The sequence below is a fragment of the Molothrus ater genome, chromosome 20 (genome assembly GCF_012460135.2).
Source record: "Molothrus ater isolate BHLD 08-10-18 breed brown headed cowbird chromosome 20, BPBGC_Mater_1.1, whole genome shotgun sequence".
Taxonomy (NCBI): Eukaryota; Metazoa; Chordata; class Aves; order Passeriformes; family Icteridae; genus Molothrus; species Molothrus ater.
This window is the reverse complement of record NC_050497.2, coordinates 2053750-2074211: the sequence shown is the minus strand read 5'-3', so window position 1 is coordinate 2074211 and position 20462 is coordinate 2053750. Positions and strand designations below refer to the sequence as shown.

Sequence of the window (20462 nt, the reverse complement as noted above, 5' to 3'; positions counted from 1 at the left end):
CTGCAAAATACAGAGGGTTTTCCTTATTTCCTTTCTTCCATCAGGCTCCTCTTCTTGCAGACCCTCTAGCTGATCAAATCTGCTGCTCCCTTTCAGCCTCCTCAGAAGCAATCCCAAAAGCTGAAGGTTCTTTGGGTATGAGATGAGCATTTCTGCTGGGATCCTGATTGTTTCTGCACTGCTATAAACCATTCTCCAGCTCCACCATAAGCTATTCAAACATTCCTTCTGCTCTTCAACTGTTATATACAACATTTCTTAATCAGAATGTCCCAGGACACCTTGGGTATCCATCCCCAGCACCCTCCAATGTCCACCTCCAGGCTCAGGTAACAGCTTTGAAAGAACAGGCAGTCATTAATGCATCTTTTGGAATGAGAGCTTTCCCCATCTTTCAAAACCTGGTTTATGTCCCTAAAGCTTTCAAGCCATCTCCCTTCCTCCCCCCTTTTCCCCAGCAGAGCTGAAAACTGTTTTTACTTAATAGGAAACAATAAATGTTCCCTCGGATGCTGCATTGAGTAAATCATACATGCTAAAAAGGAAAAAAAAGGAAAAGAAAAAAGATCCTCTTGGACAGCAATTGAGATGTGAGTTCTCTGGGAGATGGTGCTGTTTTGATAAGAATATGCGTTGAATATTTCATTTACAGGGCAATCCTAGAACTTTATTTAGCAGCATATTGGCCAGACAGCTGTAATTTAGAACATACTGTATTCCTAACAGCTCCCAATTATAAATTCCTTCAGCTTTAACTTACAGTAACCACGGCTCCTTCTATTTTGGAGCTCTAAATCCACCATTTCTCCCCTTCATTCAGCTATGGCATATCAAGAGCTCCTACAGTACAAACACAGCCTTGCTGGAGAAGGGTCCTAAATCCAGCATTCTCTACCCCCAGCAGAGCAAGCAGGCTTCCAGCACACTCACTGCTCCACAGACCAATGTTTTATTGGTTTATTTGGGGACAGTGGCCCCATTTGTCAGTGCAAAGCCATCCTGCAGTGCCCTGCCAGCAGCAGGCTGGGAGAATGGCTGTGCACATTCCATCCTCCTCCTGCTGCAACAAGAGCTGGAGATCCTGCTAGCCAGCCTCACGTGCTCAGCGTAGCCCTGTTCTTTGACCTCACACCTATTTTTTTTAAGGATTAAGGCACTGACATGAAAATAAGCAAGCTCTTCACTGGAGGAGAATCAGTGCTCCACGAAGCCTTTGTGTCTCTCCCCAGATCATGAGCTCCTGGGGAACAGCGCCTGTTGACGGCTCTCCCAGCCATCCTGCTGACTTTATCAAATTGCTGCAAGGAACAGAAGGAGCAGATGAACTCTGTAAAAACAAAGCTCCTGCCTCCATGCAAATATCCCTAGTTAAGAGGAGCGGAGAAATAGAGCGAGCATGATGTGTGTACGGAATTGGCTCCACAGACGCTGCTTCTCAGCAACTGCCATAAGGTGGCAGTGGGTCTTTAAGGCTACCTTACACCTTCCCACAGCACAATAGGAACGAGCACACCAGTGGGTTTCCAGCAGCTGAAACTGATTAAGTCAAATTTCCTCATCAAGGGAAGCAGGGCCCTACATGAAAACTTGGGGCTGAGATCACCTCCACTGCCAGAGTCACACAAGGAGGAAAAGCCACGGGGGTGAATTCTGCAAAGCCATAAAGGCAGCCCCCATCTGAGCCAAAGAAAATCAACCCCTTTTCCCTCTCGCTGTACAATCACAATGCTGTTTGTTTTACAGAAATGCTTCTCTTTGTGCATTCACCCAGCCATAAACAAGCCAGTGACCATTAAAGAGTAGGAGAAGTTCTGCCTGGCCAGCAAGCTGGGCTCCAGCAGGATTTTATGCAGGGAACATAAAAGTCAGCCCAGTAAGCAAGCTGGTCACCAGCTCAGCACTGGGCTGATGTAGCAAAACAGGCCCAGAAAGCACCAAGGAAGAGTTGGCTTCACAAGAAAGATGGAACCAGGCAATAAACAGGCAAATTACTTTAGGTAATGAAGTGACTCATCATGCAGAATGCCCATCACCTGGGACACAGCAATAAAATTAAATCTATGCCAGTCACCCCCTGAATCGTGCTGTGAAAAATGGCCAGAGGTGCCCTGAAGGAAGAGCTGATCTACCTTACAGCACAGAGCTGTGATCACAGAGATTTCTGCTCAGAAAGTCAAACACAGTAACTCTGTACCACCCAAGGATTCCCAGTGCTGACAGAGCAAACCCCTCACCTTACCTGTACCTACAGCCAGGCTGGAACATGGGTGGGTCTCCGCATGTGTGAGGGGACAAGTCAGACAGAGCTGATGTCCCCCTGCTCCACACCAATCCAGAGCTCCCCTACACCTCTCTAACACAAACCTCCAGAGCCAATGTAAATGTTTTATTGGCACCTCACCACGCAGCGTGCTTGTACAACAACTGGAGTCAATCGGCTCATGCAGCACATACCTGCTGGTGCTTACACGTTCCTTGTAAAAAGCTGGCAACTACAGGTGAAATCCAAGAGCCCAAGCGAGCACAACTCACACTGCCTTCCCCCAAACCCACTCACCAACACATTAAACCCCTGCAAGAAGCACAGAAAAATCTCTCAGCCAAAGGAATAAACGTGCATATTCCCTCCTCTCCATGCCACTTTGGAGGACCTGATGTGGCAAGGCTTGTTTGCCATCACTGGAATGCAAATAAGTCTGAAAGAGGGGAGTTGGAGTTTAACATTCTTCCACCCTCCCACAATCCCAGAGGGATCTGGAGCGGGTCTGAGCCCTGTGAGGCTCCCCATTAATAACAATTAGCGCCCGAGCCCGCGATGAGATGAGACGCAATCACGTGCCTGCCAATATGAAGGCTCAGCCCTGGCTGCAGCCCCTGCCTGCTGTCACCTCATGTCACCACCCTGACATTGCACAGGTCCCTTCTCCACGCCGGCCAGCAAAGGTCAGGATTGCAAACCCCTCCCCGCGGATCCGCAGGAAGCGTTTGAAGCCATCTCGTGTCAGTGGTTTAACTGCGCTGCTTTTGAATCAATTCCAACAGTTTGCACTCCAGCCGGTCTCCAGGCTGCCCCAGCCCAGGGGCACGGCAAGGAACCCATGGATTTGCCCTACCTCCATCCTGGCTGCGGGTCCCTCCTGGTCCTGACTCCAGGCCTATCCCTCCTCCAGCCACAAATCCATCTCACTCCATGGGTGCAGCCTCCACCCCGGAGCATGCTCAGTACGGGCTGATCTTCAGCCATTTCAGAGCTTTAATGAAATGTAAGCATAAGGAAGTGTCATTAGCAAAAAAAAAAAAAAAAAAAAAAGGGGGGAAAAAAAAGGTGCAGGATTCATCCTGATCCAGCCAACCTTCCTCTTGCCATCCTCTTGTCAAGCAGGCAAAGCTCTCAGTGTGAGGATCGCAGGCATTTTTAGGCAGCAAGCATCTCGTTTTAGAACAAAAGCAAGGAAAATCCTGTCTCAGGCAAGCCTTGTGCAAAAGGAGCATTTCCCAGTGACATTCAAACCAGCCAATTTGTCGCTCTGGGCCTTCCACAAATTACAATATTTTCATGAAATACCATTAATATTATTTTTTCCCTCAACGGGCTTCAAGCAAGGCTTTTAGCTGGCAATGCAAATAGTGCTTCCCAGCCATCTTAAAGCTAAACCTACCCCAGTCTACCCTGAACTCCTTGAAGGTTATTTTAACTCCATTTACAAGGAAGTTAAACAGCAGGATGAAAGAGAAGGAAAGAGACTGCAGTGTAACACACTTCATTCTACACTCTCCTAAGGACCTGAATTTTAAGAGAGGTTTGTTTTTCACTTATCAGCCCTGAAATTCCTCCATCATTGCCTTGTCCCCTCAATGCAGAAAGGTTTGTTTCAATGAAGAATTAATAGAGGATTTTTTTTAAATCCTTCCTAGGTTTACAAACAACAAAATATGAAAGACACACATTGTTGGAGCACACTTGGGGAATAAAGCCCTGCATATTCTGAATGATATGCACATGGAGCTTGACTATTCCTTAAAAACTTGTGTTTCCCCACATATTCTTTGCATATCCCCTACAGATCCCTACCAGCTCACTGAACTACCCCAGAAAGCAAAGACAGTTGGTAAAAGTAAAGCCCTGCCAGGGCAAAAATTGGCTATTCAATCCCACCAAAGTTGGAACATATATATCCTGTTCCCCTTGTTGGGCCCAGGCCAAAACCAACTCTGGATGCTGAAATCCGTGAATTGTGTGTGCTCTGCCGAGCGATGTTCGCTTCCGTGGAACATGAGCACTGTCTGCTCCAGAGCTGGAGTTGGAGGAAAATTCAAAAATAAAACCAGTGACTTTAGCAACACAGCATTTCAGGAAACACCAGGGTGGCAGCTGAGCACCAAAGCAGCTTTTTTCCCGAACAGAACTTCCAAGGGAATCACAATAACGCCACAGCCGCTCTGTACAACGCCACAAGCCAAGATTTTCATCAGGCCCCAGCACATCTGTGCCAGATGCACTACACAAACAACTCATGATGTTGTTCCCTCATCCCTTCTCTGATAAATTCAGCCCAGTCCTCAACACCAAGCCACAGCTTTTTAGCAAATTCTTTGGGCCCTCGGGAGCGCCAGGCAGCCTGGCACGCCAAGCGCTGGCGAGCTGCTTTTTACTGAAATATTTTTAGAGCAAAAACATTTGGTAAAGTGACCCAGGATAAACCACACTACTTCAGTGTGCTGAGCTCTGCTCAGACCTCTCCTCCTGCTGAAGGATGTCACCAAAGGCCATTTGGCCCCAGGCTGTCCCCTCCATCGGGGCCCAGATCAATTCCCTCCACGCCACACTGGGCAATCCCAGACACCGCCCAGCGCCTTCATTAAGCACAGATTGATAAACCCTGCCAACAAATTCTATTCCCATCCTCTGCCTTGCCTGGAAATTGGAGGTAGTTTAAAAATAATATTCAGACTATAAAATCCCGAGGCATGTCTGCTGAATCGAGCGGTGTTTGCATCTCGCACAGCTCAAGCATGTCAAATTTGTTTCCTTGGAAACAAAGACCAATTTGCAAGCATTGCTTTCTTCCCTTTTTTTTATTTTATGTAACGAAGACATCCATACCTGCAGCTCTTGCTGATACAAAGGAATTAAAGCAGATTCACCTACCAACAGGGTTCATAAGAGAATTATTAATGTATTTCACTAATGAACCATTGGTTTGCTGCACTAAGGGAAAACCAGAGCATGTTACTATTTAAAAATCCCATTTTCCTTCAATGGATGCACACTCGAGGCATAGCATTTATATTGTTTCCTTGGGGACAGGTAGAGAAAAACAGCAAAACCCAGAGTGATTTCCTTACCCTGGGCTAGGGATGGTGGGCCCAGTGGAGGAGCAGGAAATCCTGTCCTGCTCCTGCCACACCACTCCAAAGGACACCCAGCCCAAACACACCTGCCTCCAGCACAGGCTGAGGAGTCAACATGAGCTTCACAAAAAACAAAAGTGATAACATCTTGTAGATGTTTTGGCAGTTTTAAGCCCAACTTCTCCCCAAAACACGCAGTAGGGAAGTTGGGAAACCAGACCTTCTGTGCAGCCATAACTCTTCTCCCAGACCCACTCCCACCTCCCAGGGGAGGCAGTAAATCCTAAAGCAATGACACACAACCTCTCTGTGAGGGCATGAAACAGGAGGGAGGGCAAAAGTGTCAGAGCTGGGTTATCCACAGGCTCATTTACAAAGGGAGTCAGAGCCCCCAGCCTCCAGAGCCTCTGTCAGGAGCTCAGCACCCTCACAAATCCATCAGACACAGCACAAAAAATGGACATGTGAGAACAGCAAATAAAATGATGGCTCCTCAAACACGCCCTCCCCGAGGCCTGCTCAGCACAGAGGTCACCCCCAGATCATTCCCTGGGTCACTTTACAACCTCTGTCTGAGAAGGTCACCTTCACATCCAAGGGAACAGAGCTCCAAACTTCTCCTGCTCCTGTTCGGATCACTGCGTAGAAAAAGCCACGGGAGCTGCACAAACAGGAGGTGACAGGAGCAAGAAACGCCTCCTTCCTCCACTCAAGGGACAAAGCTTCACCATCCCCTGTCCCTGGAGATTTCAGGGTTGTTACTGGAGCCAATGGCCAGCACTAAATCTGATATAACTGTGGATGCTTCACACTTCAGGCCTGGGACTCCAACATTCCAGGTATTCTAAAGGGGCACCAAGCTTGGCAAGGCCACTTTCCTGACACAGCAGCCTTGCTCTGCTCTTCAACAAGCTCACAGTAGCACCAATCACCTGGAGGGCAATCTGTAAACAAAAAGCACCCATAAAAACCCTAAACCCTGCAAAAGTCCAGCAGAATTCCCAGAGGGTCTCACCCTCAAGCTTGAAAAATTAAGTTTTTTTTCAATACATTCACTTGGAGAGCTCTCAGCACCACCAGCTCAAAGTTCCAATCTTGCTGCTGTCAAGGAATCCTGGAAACAAATCCCCCAGACTGCCAACAATGTGCACCCTTCCCCAAGCACTGTAATTGCTAAATTTGATTCCAACCAGTGCCACAGTCTGAAGAGTTTTGGAGACTGTTGAATGAATTCTGGGGGAATACTATGAAAAGCAGAGCAAATACTGAAAAAACATCAAACATCACCAGGTAAAGAAGAACCTGATAGATACATGGTGATTGCTTAGAGATACTGTAACAATAATTAGGACTTTAAAAAGCAATTTAAAATAAAAGATGGGAATGTATCCATTTTTACAGATGGGAAAATCAAGGTTTGGAGAATTAACTGCCAAAAATTTCTGGAGCAGTCTTCCACAAATGTATGGAGCAGAGGAACAGGGTACAGGAGAACTCGGTGTGAAGTCATGCTCAGCTGCTGATTTACTGAGTCACCTCAACTGAACAAGCTGGGCCAGTAAGGAATGTGTTTGGACAGCCCATAAGAGCTGAGTCAAATTTAAATTCCACTGAAGTCTGAGCACCTCAAGCTCCCTTCAATAAAACCCTCCATTATTTAAAAGCAACCAGAAAACCCCAAACCACATAATGGACGTAACAAACACATCGGTATTTTCTCCCTCTCTCTGATATTCCCTTAACCAACATGTTTTTGGAGGGGAGGGGAAATATTTATGCAGAACAGTGAGCATGCAATCACTAAGGAGCTCTTTATGCCCATTGCCAAGTTTGAAAGTGGGTGGATGCCATGTGGGTGAATCTGTGACACCAGGACACAGGCCAGACTCATAAAAGGAGTCAGACACGTTGGAATCAACCAACAGGAGCCATAAATTCTGAGAAGTTCCTTAGAAATGTTTTGTCAGATAACTGGGCTGCAAGTCAAAGCCCCTGGGGCAAGGGCATGAGCTCTGTTATGGGGTTTTAATGCAGATGCTTGAAACACCTGGCAAAGGCTTGGGTGAAAAGATGGGATCACACAAAAGGAAATGTGGAAATAGAGGGAGATGACACCACTTCCTAACAAATGTAACTATTGCAGGAGTGGGAGGGACAATGAGCTGATGGATGCTGAGAGCCCCAGGTGTGTCTGGAGACCTCTGAACTCAGGTTTGAATTTGGGGTGACATTCATGGGATTTATTTTAATATCCAAGCATTAACCTATTTATCCTGTATATTATCCTATTTGCTTGGGCTCCCAGAGCCACAACACTACAGCCTTGCTGTATTCTGGAGAACAGAGACAAGGACAGTCTGTGGAGCTCCAGGCTAAGACTGACAAGCTCATTATGATGCTTCCCCACAGGAAAGCTCTGTAGAATAAAAAAAATAATTTTAAATCAAGAGTCACCCACTGATTTTGGGTGGCCAGTTCAGGTAAAGTTTTTCAAATCTTTTTTAGAATGACAGAATATCCTGAGTTGAAGGGACCCGCCAGGATCATCAATCCCACTCCTGGCCCATTCCCTGGGGAGCCTGGGCAGTGCCAGCACCCTCTGGGGAAGAGCCTTGCCCTGAGCTCCAGCCTGAACCACTCCTGACACAGCTCCACACCATTCTTCTAGAAGAACATCTCCTCCCCATGTACAGGCATTACAGCAAGAGGCAAATGGTCAGTACACTTTAAAAGCAGGCAGTGGTTTCACAACAAAAATTAAACCACTATTTCAAAAATAACTTCCCTCCAATTCTCCCCCCTTCCCACCCCCTCTATAAAACCCATTCATTTGCCTCACAAGGACGCACAGAGCTTCACTTTGTTACCATCTAAAACCGAAGGACTCAAAATACAGTGAAACACTAGGAAGAAAAAAACCAAATAAACCACAAAATGCTGCAATAACAAGCAGCCCTCAGAGCTGTGAACCAGAGATTGGGAAAGATGAACTTTGCAGAACGTCTGCCCAGCATCCCCTCTCCTCCTCTGCCCACTCTTGGCCACAGGAACCAAAATCTGTTTGGGAAGCAAAGCAAGGGACAGTAGGATTCCACCAGAGAGAAGTTCTGCACACTGAGAAAAAGACCATTTGCACTGTTTTTGTTATACAAGAAACAGGAAAAGGCTGTACAGGGCCCAGACTCTCCCTGTCAGTGCTGATCTGCTGAATTCAAATGTGAATCAAAAGTATGATGGACCTTTGGAAGTTTCTCCTCCACTCTCATACAGCCTCACCCCAGAGGAAAAACAAGCAGAAGTCATTGGTTTTGGTTCAGTGATAATAAACACAATAAAATACAATACAATACAACACAATACAATACAATACAATAAAATACAATACAGTAAAATACAATACAATACAATAAAATAAATAAATGAAATAAATAAATAATAAATAAAGATAAAAAATAAATCCTGATTATTTCTCTCCTGCAACAGGAAGCCAAACACCAGCCTTGATGACTCCTGAGCTCCAGTTAAACAAACTCAAGGACTGCTGGAGTCAGCTTCCCTTCCTCCAGCAGTTTTGTAAGACATTAACTTGGTGGCTGAAAGCTCCTGAAACTTTTCAGCAGCTGGATCACAGCCTCAGAGCCAGGCCCAGAGCAGTGCACCAAGGCAGCTTCAATGATGACTCTGCTGCACTTGGGCAATGGAGCTGCAGCAGGGTTTTCATGTAAAAGCCAAGAAAAACCACCAGGGGGGCAGAACACGGCTCTCCAAAGAACTCCTCCAGGATTCCCTGCCCATGAGCAGCTGAGGATCCAGAGCCCAGCCCCAGGGGCAGAGGGGGATCTCCATGGGACCACCACAGCTCATTCCCTAGGGGCACAGCCTGCAGGGTGATCCCTCTCCAGACTCAGAGGGGAGCCCAGGGCTGCTGGCAAACATCACTGAGCCTTGAGTGCCTCCCTGCCGTGCTCAGCTCCCAGCACACACCCCATGGGAGCTGTGCTCTGGACTGGGAGAGCACTGGGAGCCACAGGCATGGACAGGGCCTGCTCAGGCCCCTCCAGAACAATCCCACCCATGGGAAAGCTCCCAAACAGAAATGCCCTCATTTAGGCTCAGTGATACAATGTTTCAAAGCAAAAACTACTGAGGAACTCAAATCTTTCATGATCCTTTCCCTCCATGTGCACCCTGCCCCTTTCTCCCACCCTCAAGGCACTGGCAGACCCAAGGGGACAGAGGGGACGCTCCAGCCAGCCCTGGGACAGCTCTACTGTCCCCTCCTGTCCCCTCCTTCCTGGGTCAGGGCTGTCAGCAGGCACCTGGCATGAACACAAATGCTTCTAAGCCTTGAGCACGACATTCCCATCCTAGCAGAATTGCTCTGTGTCATTTTTCCATTTTTCCTTTAAGGAAGGAGGAGGGAAAGCCCCACTCAGATCATGATAACAACATCAGCCAGGTGGATATAAAGGGAATATCAGATCCTGCCACCATCACTGCTCTACCTCTGATATTCCCCTTTCCTGACACGTGGAAAACCTGCAAGGCTGGATATGTACAGGTCAATATTCTGTGACCTGCCTGGAGAACCAATATTTTTTTTCTTAAGTCCTTTTTAGAAGGAACAGAGTTAAGGATCAACTCTAAAGCAGCCAAGAGTGCCTGTCATTTCAAACTGCATCTCCCCACACAGAAAAAAGCATTGCAGAAGGTCCTGTAAAGCCCTGCATATCCCTCTATGAATCTAAACATGCCCCATTCCCAAGGGGAACACATGGATATCATAAATCAAACTTGGGAGGCTGCATCCACTGCAATGCACAAGCAAAAAAACCACAAGTACACACAAATCTTCCTGCAACAGCATCATCTGTACACACCAGCCTAAATAACTGCCAGGTGTTCATACAGCAGGACCAGCTCTGCAGGGAGGGAAGGAAGCCACTGCAGTGATTCAAGGGATTCCTATCCATTTGTTTTTCCCAGGTTCTTACACCTCATTTCAATCCCAGCAATGCTGCCTTGCACTCAGCAGTTGACTTCACCTTCAGTCAGTTTGCTTGGGAAGGAGGAAGGTTGTTGCCATCATTTTGTTTTAAAGAGCTACTTCCCTGTGGATCCAGCTGTGCTGATTTGCACAGCTGCACTGCAACAAGATCCTTCCACAATTAAGGTCAACTCAGCCTGTGTCTCATTGAAAATTTCATCAAATATTTTGTCATGTGTTTTTCTAGAGGTGAAAGCCAAATTCTGTGGAAAGAACCAAATTCCACCAAGCTGGAGCCTTCCAGACTTATCATGATACATAACTGACCCAAGCACAACTCATTTTTTTCTTGCACATTATTGAGAATTAAATGGAGGCTCTGTCTTCACTGCAAAAGCCACGTCTGTGCTGAAAGGGCTACCTGAAGATGGGTTACAGGAAGGTTGAAATGCTATTACCTTGATTTGCTAGGAAAGATCAAATTGGAAATTAATTCAAATTGGCTCTCAAGGTGAAAGCATCCTTTGTTTTGTCTGCACTGGGCTGCAGTGCTGGAATAGCCACCTGTACACAACACTTGGGGCACTGGACACAGTGCAAGGCTGTGACAAAACCATAAAACAAGTGTGGGACACCAACTTACACAGGTTCTTCATCCAGGCAGTTGAGCTTCATTTCCTCTCCTTCAACCATTCAGGGTTTGTGGGACACCCTCAAAGCCAGGTTCCTCAGCCTGGTAGAGCCCTGTCCTCCCCAGCCTCTCTGAGATGCTCCCCAGGGAGAAAGGAAGGGTCAGTCCTTCCCACCCATCCATCCAGGCCTCAGGGAACTCCCCTGGGTCACTTTTTAGTCCTTGGCCTGGAGGACAAGTAAAGGAAATCTGCAGCCACTGCAGACACAAGCAGCAGCATCTGCCTCCCAGCCCTTTGCCATCCCCACCTGTTTCCCACCTTGTCACCTCCATCCCCAGGTGCCTCCCTTGAACAGGTTTTGGGGAAGTTTTGCCTCTTTGCAGTTGTTCATTGCACTGATGCCCATTCCTTCAGAGTTCAAAGTTTCCTCTTGTGTTTCAAAACTCTCTTCCCATATTTTTAACTCCTGTATTTTCTCACACTTCTGTTTCTAATTTATTCTCTCCATCCCACTTCCTTCTCTCTAATTCTTTCATACCCTCCTGTCAGGGCAGGTTTAAGAATGAGGACCCTGCTGCTGCTTACCTCGAGGTACAGGCAGCAACAAGGCTTAAATGCTTTAATTTCACACTTAAATTTTTTCTACAAGCTTGGCCTAACATGTCCTGCCCAGCTAATGATGCTTCTCTATCAAGCACATTGCATCCTGTCAGGAAATGAAGTTTTGAAGCAGTTGCCTCTGTCCCACATGGAGAATGAACTGTTAAGCAAGTATTAGTGCAGCAAAACCAGGAACCCAACTTAAAGACAAAGAGAAAGATCCCTTTGCAGCAAACAATGAAAATAAAGCTGGTGGCTAAAACAGGGGGTGGCACTGACACCTCCCCTTGCTCCCCACAGCCCAATGAGTGCCCCAGCTGCCCCCAGGTTTTACTGCTTCCAAAACCCCCACAAAGTTCAAAGAATCATTAAGGTCAGAAAAGTCCTCTAAGATCATCAAGTCCCAACATTCCCCCAGCCCTGTCAAGGCCACCACTAATCCACATTCCCAAGTTTTTGGGGACACAAGTTTTTGAACACTTCTAGGGCAGCCTGTTCCAATGCTTGGCAACCCTGAAGAAACATTTCCATGAGGAAATTCCTGCTGATGCCCACCCTGAGCCTCCCTGGCCCAGCCTGAGCCATTCCCTCTGCTCCTGTCCCTGTTCCCTGGAGCACAGCCCTGGCTGTCCCCCCCTGGCTGTGCCCCTCCTGGCAGGAGCTGTGCAGAGCCACAAGGGCCCCCTGAGCCTCCTTTGCTCCAGGCTGAGCCCCTGCCCAGCTCCCTCAGCCTCTCCAGCCCCTTCCCAGCTCCGTTCCCTTCCCTGCTCCATCCCTCAGTGTTGGTGGGACCCTCCAGTGGTGAATTCCACAAATCCCAGCCAAAACTGGGATTGCTGCTGGTTCCCTCCCCACTCTGGAGCTCTGCCTGCACTCCCCAGTGCTCCCATTTATTTGCTTTTGCAGAAAGAGACATTTTCAGCAATGACCCCATTCCACTGTGCCTCCTACTTTCTCTTGCTTTCTTCCATCATGAATCATTAACCATCCCAATTTATCATCAGATAGTTTTATATATATAGCTTGACTTTTATATATATATATATATATATATATATATATATATATATATATAACTTTGCATATGCTTGAAATTAAAAGAATAAAGAAAATTGCACTGAACTACAGGCTTTGGAGTTTTGGTTTGTTTTTTGGTTGTTTTTTTTTAAACAAAGCTGCAAAACTATCCCACAGAAAAGTAAGAACTTTATACTAAAAAGGGAAAGTCAAACCTGGTGGAATTTTGAGCCTACCAGCCTCCTACCCTTTTGATGTCTGACAACAAAGAGGTGTGAATGCTATCAAATCTCACACAGGTACAGGCAGAACCATCCTGCTCTGGGCTCCTGTTGATGCAGCACAAGCTGCCATGCAATTCAAAAAGCCCCAAAACCAGAGACTTTAGAAAAAACCTGCCCATACACCCCAGTCCCCTCATTTTTAACTTGAAATGAGGGTCACAAAGCACCAGTGTAGAATTGCTTTGGCAAAGTGTCAGATTTCAAATCAAACAGCTCCTCCTGCCCCATTAGAAACCCTCCCACAGGGATATTTTCTAGATCCCATGTATTATGGACGTGTCCCAGGGCACAGGCAGAGTTCCATGGCTCTCTGTGCCACCCACTCCCACATTCCCAACTGCAAATTCCCTCCTTGGCAGGGCTGCTTTAAAGCAGGGAGAAGGACCTGCCTTACCATGGGGCAATTAGCAACCTGGGGGGAAAAATCAATAGGAAGTAGATAGGAAATAAAAAATAAATCAATAAAATTATAATTAAATTTAAAAAGAATTTAAAATTTAAAATTAAAACATAATTAAATTATAATTAAATTTAAAAATAAATAATAGATCAAATAAATAGGACATAAATCCTCAGCAAGCCACAGTGTCCTTGCAATCCATGGCCTTCCCTGCTGGGAAGGAGCCCTCCTGCCACAGCACTTTTAGAGCACAGAGGCTCATCCTGCCAGAGCCACCAGCACAGGGATAAAATAACCAGCAGCCAGCCAAGTTCAGAGGTGTTTTGTCCTAGGAAATCCTCATGAAATCCCAACAGAGCAAAGCAGCAGCAGGAAAAACCTCTTAGGGCAAGTGTGGGGAGACAAACCCTGTGGCCAGGCTGGGTTTTTACATTCCCAAGAGGATTTTGGAGGCCTGCAGGGGTGTGTCCATAAGCTCACAGGTGGAAGGGGGTGAGGAGGATGCTCAGAGGGAGCAGCATCCTCCTGGCCCAGCACAAAGCCAGCCCCATGCCATGGTGGGATGGAGGAGCCAGGGTGCCCACAGACCTGGCAGGGAAGCAGCTTGAGAAGAGCAAGGAGAGGTTTTAAGCACTCTTGATCATTCCTTGGAATAAAATATATTTAAAAAAAAAAATTGTTCATCGAGCGATTAAAATGTGCAAACATTTTGCTTGGTGTTCCGACTGCCACATTTAATATTTCAAACAACATCCAGGCCAATATTGTTGCTTAATTTAACATAACTGGATCCTGAATGCATTTCTAACAGATTAAACCACAGAAATATCCACATGTTTTAATGAGGATTTGGCACTACTCGGAGCCAAACACATTTTAGCAATATTTTTGGACTACAAATTCTTTCATAAGAAAAGAAAGCCCACTGGTAATGGAGCTGCATTCCCTACATTTCAAGCCTCTTTGGATTTATGTAAATTGAAAAACTGAAATATTTAGTGCCATTATAATTCAAGCAACATCTGGACAATTTTCTTTGCCTCGTAAAAGATTTCAGTCAGCTTTGCAGAGGCTCAGGCCATGTTGCTCAGCAGAATGGCTCCTTTTACATTTGCATGCTTCACTTCCATTCTGCAGTTTCTATGCCAACAAGCATTTGTAACTCTTTAAACAGCACATTTGGAACTGGGGGGAGATGGAAGATTGGAAATGTGATAAAGATTTGTTTGTTTTGGGGGGTTTTGTTGATGGTGTTTCCCTAAATCCAAATCATCTTTTTTCTTTTTTTTTTTCCCTTATTTGAGCCCTAGAAACCTCAAAAAGGTCCAGTAACCACCACTGCAGCCATGGCAACTCTTCCACCTGCTTCAAAATGCAGCAGTGTCTTGGTAAGAGGGGTTTGTTCAGTCAATTTAATGTATAAAATGTATATATAAATATATATATACAAAAATATATATTATAATAGATATAAAATGTGTGTATATAAATATATATTATCTCTCTCTAAAGAAAGACTCAATAGCCAACACCACAAATTTAGGTGTTCATCTCCTACTGCAGAATCCAGGCCCTGTGGGAGTTTCCAAATCCCAAGGAAAAGTAAACAGAGAGAAGCAGCTACGACTAAACTGTAACTCAAAATCCAGCAGTTTGATTTTTAACCAGATTTTTGGAAGTAACTCCTCCCCTTCCTCCCCACCCCCAGTCCCAGACCTCCCAGATGGCTCAAATTTTATATTTAAAGCTCATGCTCAGCGCTGTGACATTACAGGTGCAAGCAGACAAAGGAAATCACAACCTGTGAAGAGGCACAATACAGCATTCAGAGCAAACAACAGTGATGATCTTGCAAAACTTGGAGAAAAAACTGTATTTTTTAATACAGATGCAGCCTAGATTGTGAATTCCTCTCCTCCTGAAGTTCCCCACAGACCTAGGATGGAGCTGCCACCCTGGGATACCAGCAAAGGAGCCCAAAAAACCCCAGTCAGAGCTGGCCATGGCATGGACAGGGGGAGAAGCTGCTCCCACCCACAGGCAGGACTGGGAGGGGTTTCCTGAGGGAGCTGCACGAGCAGGGAGCACCCACCAACACCTGGTCCTCAGCATTTTTGTTATTTAGTGACAGGACAAGGGGGAAGTGCCTCAAAACCAAAAAGAGCAGGGTTAGATGGGATATTGGGAATTAGGAATTGTTCCCTGGCAGGGTGGGCAGGCCCTGGCCCAGGGTGCCCAGAGCAGCTGGGGCTGCCCCTGGATCCCTGGCAGTGCCCAAGGCCAGGCTGGACAGGGCTGGGAGCAGCCTGGGACAGTGGCAGGTGTCCCTGCCATGGCACTGGATGAGCTTTAAGGTCCCTTTTAATCCAAACCAGTCAGGGATTCTCTGATTTCCTCATCCATGAGCTGCAGAGGATGGGAAGCAGAACCCACAGTGATCCTGCCAGTGCTGAACATTCATTTACAGACTCCTGGGATGGGATCTATCAGTCCCTTCACTCCTCCTCCTGTGCAGATGTGACACTGCCCTGATGTGCTGGGAGGGGACAGGATGATGGAAATGCTGTGCAATAATCAATCCTAACCACAGGACCAAGAGAAAATCACAGAATCATTAAGGCTGGGAAACACCTCCAAGATCATCAAGTCCAAGCACCCCCATGTTCAATCCGTGTCCCCAAGTGCCACATCCACGTGGCTTTGGAACATTTACAGGGATGGAGACTCCACCACTCCCCTGGGCAGCCCCTTCCAGTGCCCAAATGTGATCAGCTTCTCTTCCTTCAGCTGGACAGGACACACAGAAAGGCAGCCTGGGTGCCCTTGGCCAAAGCAAAATGTTGAACATGAACCAGCTCCTCCCTGCCCTGCCCAGCCACAGACAGTGCAGCACATCAGACCATATTTCAGCACCAGTCCAGGTTTTATTATTGCAAGAAGGGATCAGGATGAGATCCAGAAAAGGCAAAAACCCACTCAGGGAGAAGCAGGAAACAAAAGGCCAAGATCATCAGTACCGTGGTGGGACTAGAAAAATGTCATTAAATTTCAAAAGCTGTTTTGTCTCCTGGGAGGGGTAAGAGCCCCCAGGTCCCAGCCACAGCTCCTGCTGCACAGAGCCATCCAAGAGCAGGAGCAAAGGCTGCATCTGTGAAACCCCTGCCATTTCAAAGAAGCCTCCAGGCCACTGCCTGGCACATGGCATGCCTGCAGCACAAGGAAGGGCTCCTGCAAACACAAAGCCATGAGCGCTCACTTTTCCAGTCCTGGCCATGCCCTAGGAAGGGGCAGCTCCTCCTCTGGCTCAGCTCTGGCCTCTGGTGCTTCCTGCCATGATCTCCCAACCTTTAACATTTCAAAAGTCTTCTGGCAGCCACAGCAGTGAGCATGGAGCTATTTCACAGCAGTGCATGGAGCTATTAACTGTATTAAAAATTAATTATTAATTATTAAACTGTATTAAAAAATACAGTTTTTTCTCCATTTCACAGCAGTGCATGGAGCTATTTCACAGGAGTGCATGGAGCTATTAACTGTATTAAAAATTAATTATTAATTATTAAACTGTATTAAAAAATACAGTTTTTTCTCCATTTCACAGCAGTGCATGGAGCTATTTCACAGGAGTGCATGGAGCTATTAACTGTATTAAAAATTAATTATTAATTATTAAACTGTATTTAAAAATACAGTTTTTTCTCTATTTCACAGAGTGCATGGAGCTCTTTTCCAGGAGTGCATGGAGCTATTAACTGTATTAAAAATTAATTATTAATTATTAAACTGTATTAAAAACACAGTTTTTTCTCCATTTCAGAGCAGTGCATGGAGCTATTTCACAGCAGTGCATGGAGCTATTAACTGTATTAAAAAATAATTATTAATTATTAAACTGTATGTAAAAATACAGTTTTTTCTCCATTTCAGAGCAGTGCATGGAGCTGTTTCACAGCAGTGCATGGAACTATTTCACAGAGTGTATGGAGCTCTTTTACAACAGTGCATGGAGCTATTAACTGTATTAAAAATTAATTATTAATTATTAAACTGTATTTAAAAATACAGTTTTTTCTCCATTTCACAGCAGTGCATGGAGCTATTTTCCAGGAGTGCATGGAGCTATTAACTGTATTAAAAAATAATTATTAATTATTTAAAAATACAGTTTTTTCTCCATTTCACAGCAGTGCATGGAGCTCTTTTCCAGGAGTGCATGGAGCTATTAACTGTATTAAAAAATAATTATTAATTATTTAAAAATACAGTTTTTTCTCCATTTCACAGCAGTGCATGGAGCTCTTTTCCAGGAGTGCTTGGAGCTATTTCACAGCAGTGCGTGACTGATCCATCCAGGCTCCCCTCCCCACGTCTGCACAGGGAGCTGCCACTGCCCACGGATCAGGGCCCTGAGTGCTGTAAGTTGGAGCATTTTCACCTCCCTCAATAAACTGTATGGGTGTGTACTAGCTGGAAATACAGCTCCATCTGGGATTGAAGAGACTGAGCCTAAAATACTGAAATCAACAGCAGCTTTTGACAGACAGGAGCTGGCCACAGGGGTGTTTCTGTCTGGGATAACGCCTTCCACACCATGCACAAGCCAAAGGCACCAACAGCAAAAAAACCAATCCCTATCAGCTACAGAATGAACAAATCTGGGCAAGTTTCTACTGCAGCCCACTCCTACACCTTCCCAAGACGTCTGAACGGGGAGAGGAGAGAGATCTCACCTATTAAGAGGAGGGAGAGTGATTTGAAATCAATGTTTGGCAAAATCAAAGTCTGTGGGGACTGGTGTTAATGAATTCCCCTGCTGGGTTTAGGATGTTTAAAGGAAAACAAAAGATTGCTGCATGCAGGGCAGAGCAGGTGAGACCTGGGGAGGTTGTTCACACACCTGGTTTCCTATTCCCTAAGCTCCCCCTAGGCAGGAGAGGCTCAGGGACACTCAGGGCCACAGTGCTGGGTGATGTTGAGATGCCCCTGCTATTCTCCTGCTTGGGATGGCAGCTCAGAAGTGGCTGGAAATGCAGCAGATGATCTCATGTGCTCCTCAGCTAATGTCAATGCCCAGGGGCCACGGGTCCTTCCTGCCCAGCCTTCCCCCGAGGGTCCCTTATGAGATTAGGCAGCGCCAAGCACGACAATTCACCATTAGCTGCACTAAGTGCTACGGAGAGATCATGAAAACCAATTAACTCCTGCCCTTCTCCCTCCTGTGATGGATTACACTCTGCTCCTCCAGAGCAGCGTCACATGAGGGGAGACAGGAGGAATTTATTCCCAGGTGGTTTCTCGTGTGGACACACAGGCCTGGAAGTGCCTCGTGCCTCAGCCAGGCTGCCAGGTGAGCAACAAGCCCCGGTGTGGGTGGTGCCAGCAGCTTCTCCTGGATCCACAGGGGATGAGCTCCACCTCCCCTGTCCCTGGGAGCCCCACCTGGACATGCTCGTGGGGACATGAGGGACTGGGTAACAGGCCCTGGTCACTGCACAAGGCTCTGGGATCGGCACACCGGGTGTTTCTCCTCACCCACCCCAGGGTAAACCCCACTGGAAGCACAGCCATCCCAGCTCCAGGTTTTTGCCTATTTCCCAAAGCTTGCTGGGATAAAAGAGGAAAGCAAAGAGGAGATCCAGCACTGCCCCATGCTGACCTGGAGCTGGAGCTCTGTCAGTGCTCCCACACCACCTTCCCCAGAGCAGCCCTGGATGAAAAATAAATGTGTTGGGTGATAAAACACAGAGCTCCATTCCCCACCCAATGCACCCACCAAGGCACTCATTTAGCTCTGAGATTCATCACTGAATATTGCATCACTGTGGAGCCTTTTAAGGAAACATTCCAGCACTTTCCCACATTAATCAGGTAACTTTTTTATAGCCAGACAGAATTAAAAATAACCAAGATCCAGGTAGGTGTCAGTGAAAAGCTCCAGCAGGGAAAATCCTGTCCCATCACACCTGGAGGGAAGGAAGGAAGTCCTTACCCATCTCCAGGCACTGTGCCTGCAGACAAACACAACCAAGCCCAATGACAACTCTCCCCATTAATGCTGGATAATTTTAGGGTCTCAGCTACAGGCAGTCCATCTCTCTAGCAAAATCCTACCTAAGACTTGCACTATCTACCACAGCAGGCTTGACCCCGTTTTCATATGCAGAAGCTAAAAAAAAAGGAAAAAAACCCTCCTAATCCTACAGAACCCAGAGCAAATAACACTCTGGGACTGTGTGATACCACCCTATTAAATACAAACATGTTCTTACAGTAGCTCAATGATTTTAAGCATTCACCATCTTTTCATTTCAGTTTTAAGCACTTTGCCTGGCAACTGTCTGAAGGGCAAACCATTATGGAAATAGGAAGACAATTAATTTTCCTTTATTCTGGAAGATAGGATTATTGGAATAAATAAAGTAATCAGCTTAAACAAGAGCATAATTCACAACTTCTGAAAAACAGAGGACAGGTTTCTTTCATTTTCCTTTCCAGATAAATGATTTCCTGGAATGGAGGTTGCAAGGGAAGTGCAGAAGTTTTGGAGTTAACCTTGGACTGCTGACTCACAAATCACTGCCTCCATGCCTTCAGCAGGAAGAAGGCTGGCATTTCACTCTTAGAGCCACTTTATATATTTATTTAATACAGCAAATCAGAACAGCCCCCCAAAAAGATACAGAGACCACCTCCCAATCTCCTTTGGACCAGAGCTAAATCTGAAGCAGCCACTATTGGACACAGGCCTTTGGCAGCACCACAATTAATATGGTTAAAGGGGGATCTGACACCCTGTGACATACATGTACACCTACATATATGAATTAAGTTAAAGGTATTTCACTCCCAAACCCCAGAGGGAGAAGGGAACAAATGAAAGAGAAGAGCATTCAAGTTCATATTAGCAAGAGATGAAATTATTTACTGAGAAAAATTTGGGGTATCTTGGTAAGAACTGTAGAGTTCTTTCTGCAGGACTCCTCTAATAAGCAGAAGGAGTTATAAAAATAGGATGGAAACTGTGGTTCAAGGTTGCTACAGCCTCAAAAAGAAACAGAGATAATAGATGGAGGCACAGATTCCCAGGAACAGTAAGGACTGCAGAAATACTGAGAAATCAAATTGATGATCTGGAAAATAACACAAGATTAAGAATGATCAGGTTAGTGGGGGCTCCTGAAGGAGCAGAA

General features: G+C 46.1%; 1 protein-coding gene across 3 annotated transcripts in view; it reads right to left on the bottom strand.

The window, feature by feature from the left end:
• The window catches only part of EHMT1 (euchromatic histone lysine methyltransferase 1), a 122967-nt gene that overhangs the window by 77693 nt on the left and 24812 nt on the right, over positions 1–20462 (bottom strand). The window contains exon 1 of one of the 3 annotated variants that reach the window (XM_036393884.2): positions 3114–3190. The exons of the other annotated variants lie outside the window; for them this stretch is intronic. Coding sequence (XP_036249777.1) covers positions 3114–3119 — 6 coding nt within the window. The 5' untranslated portion in view covers positions 3120–3190. Of the gene's footprint in view, positions 1–3113; positions 3191–20462 lie in introns of those variants that run through there. 3 annotated transcript variants of the gene reach the window in all.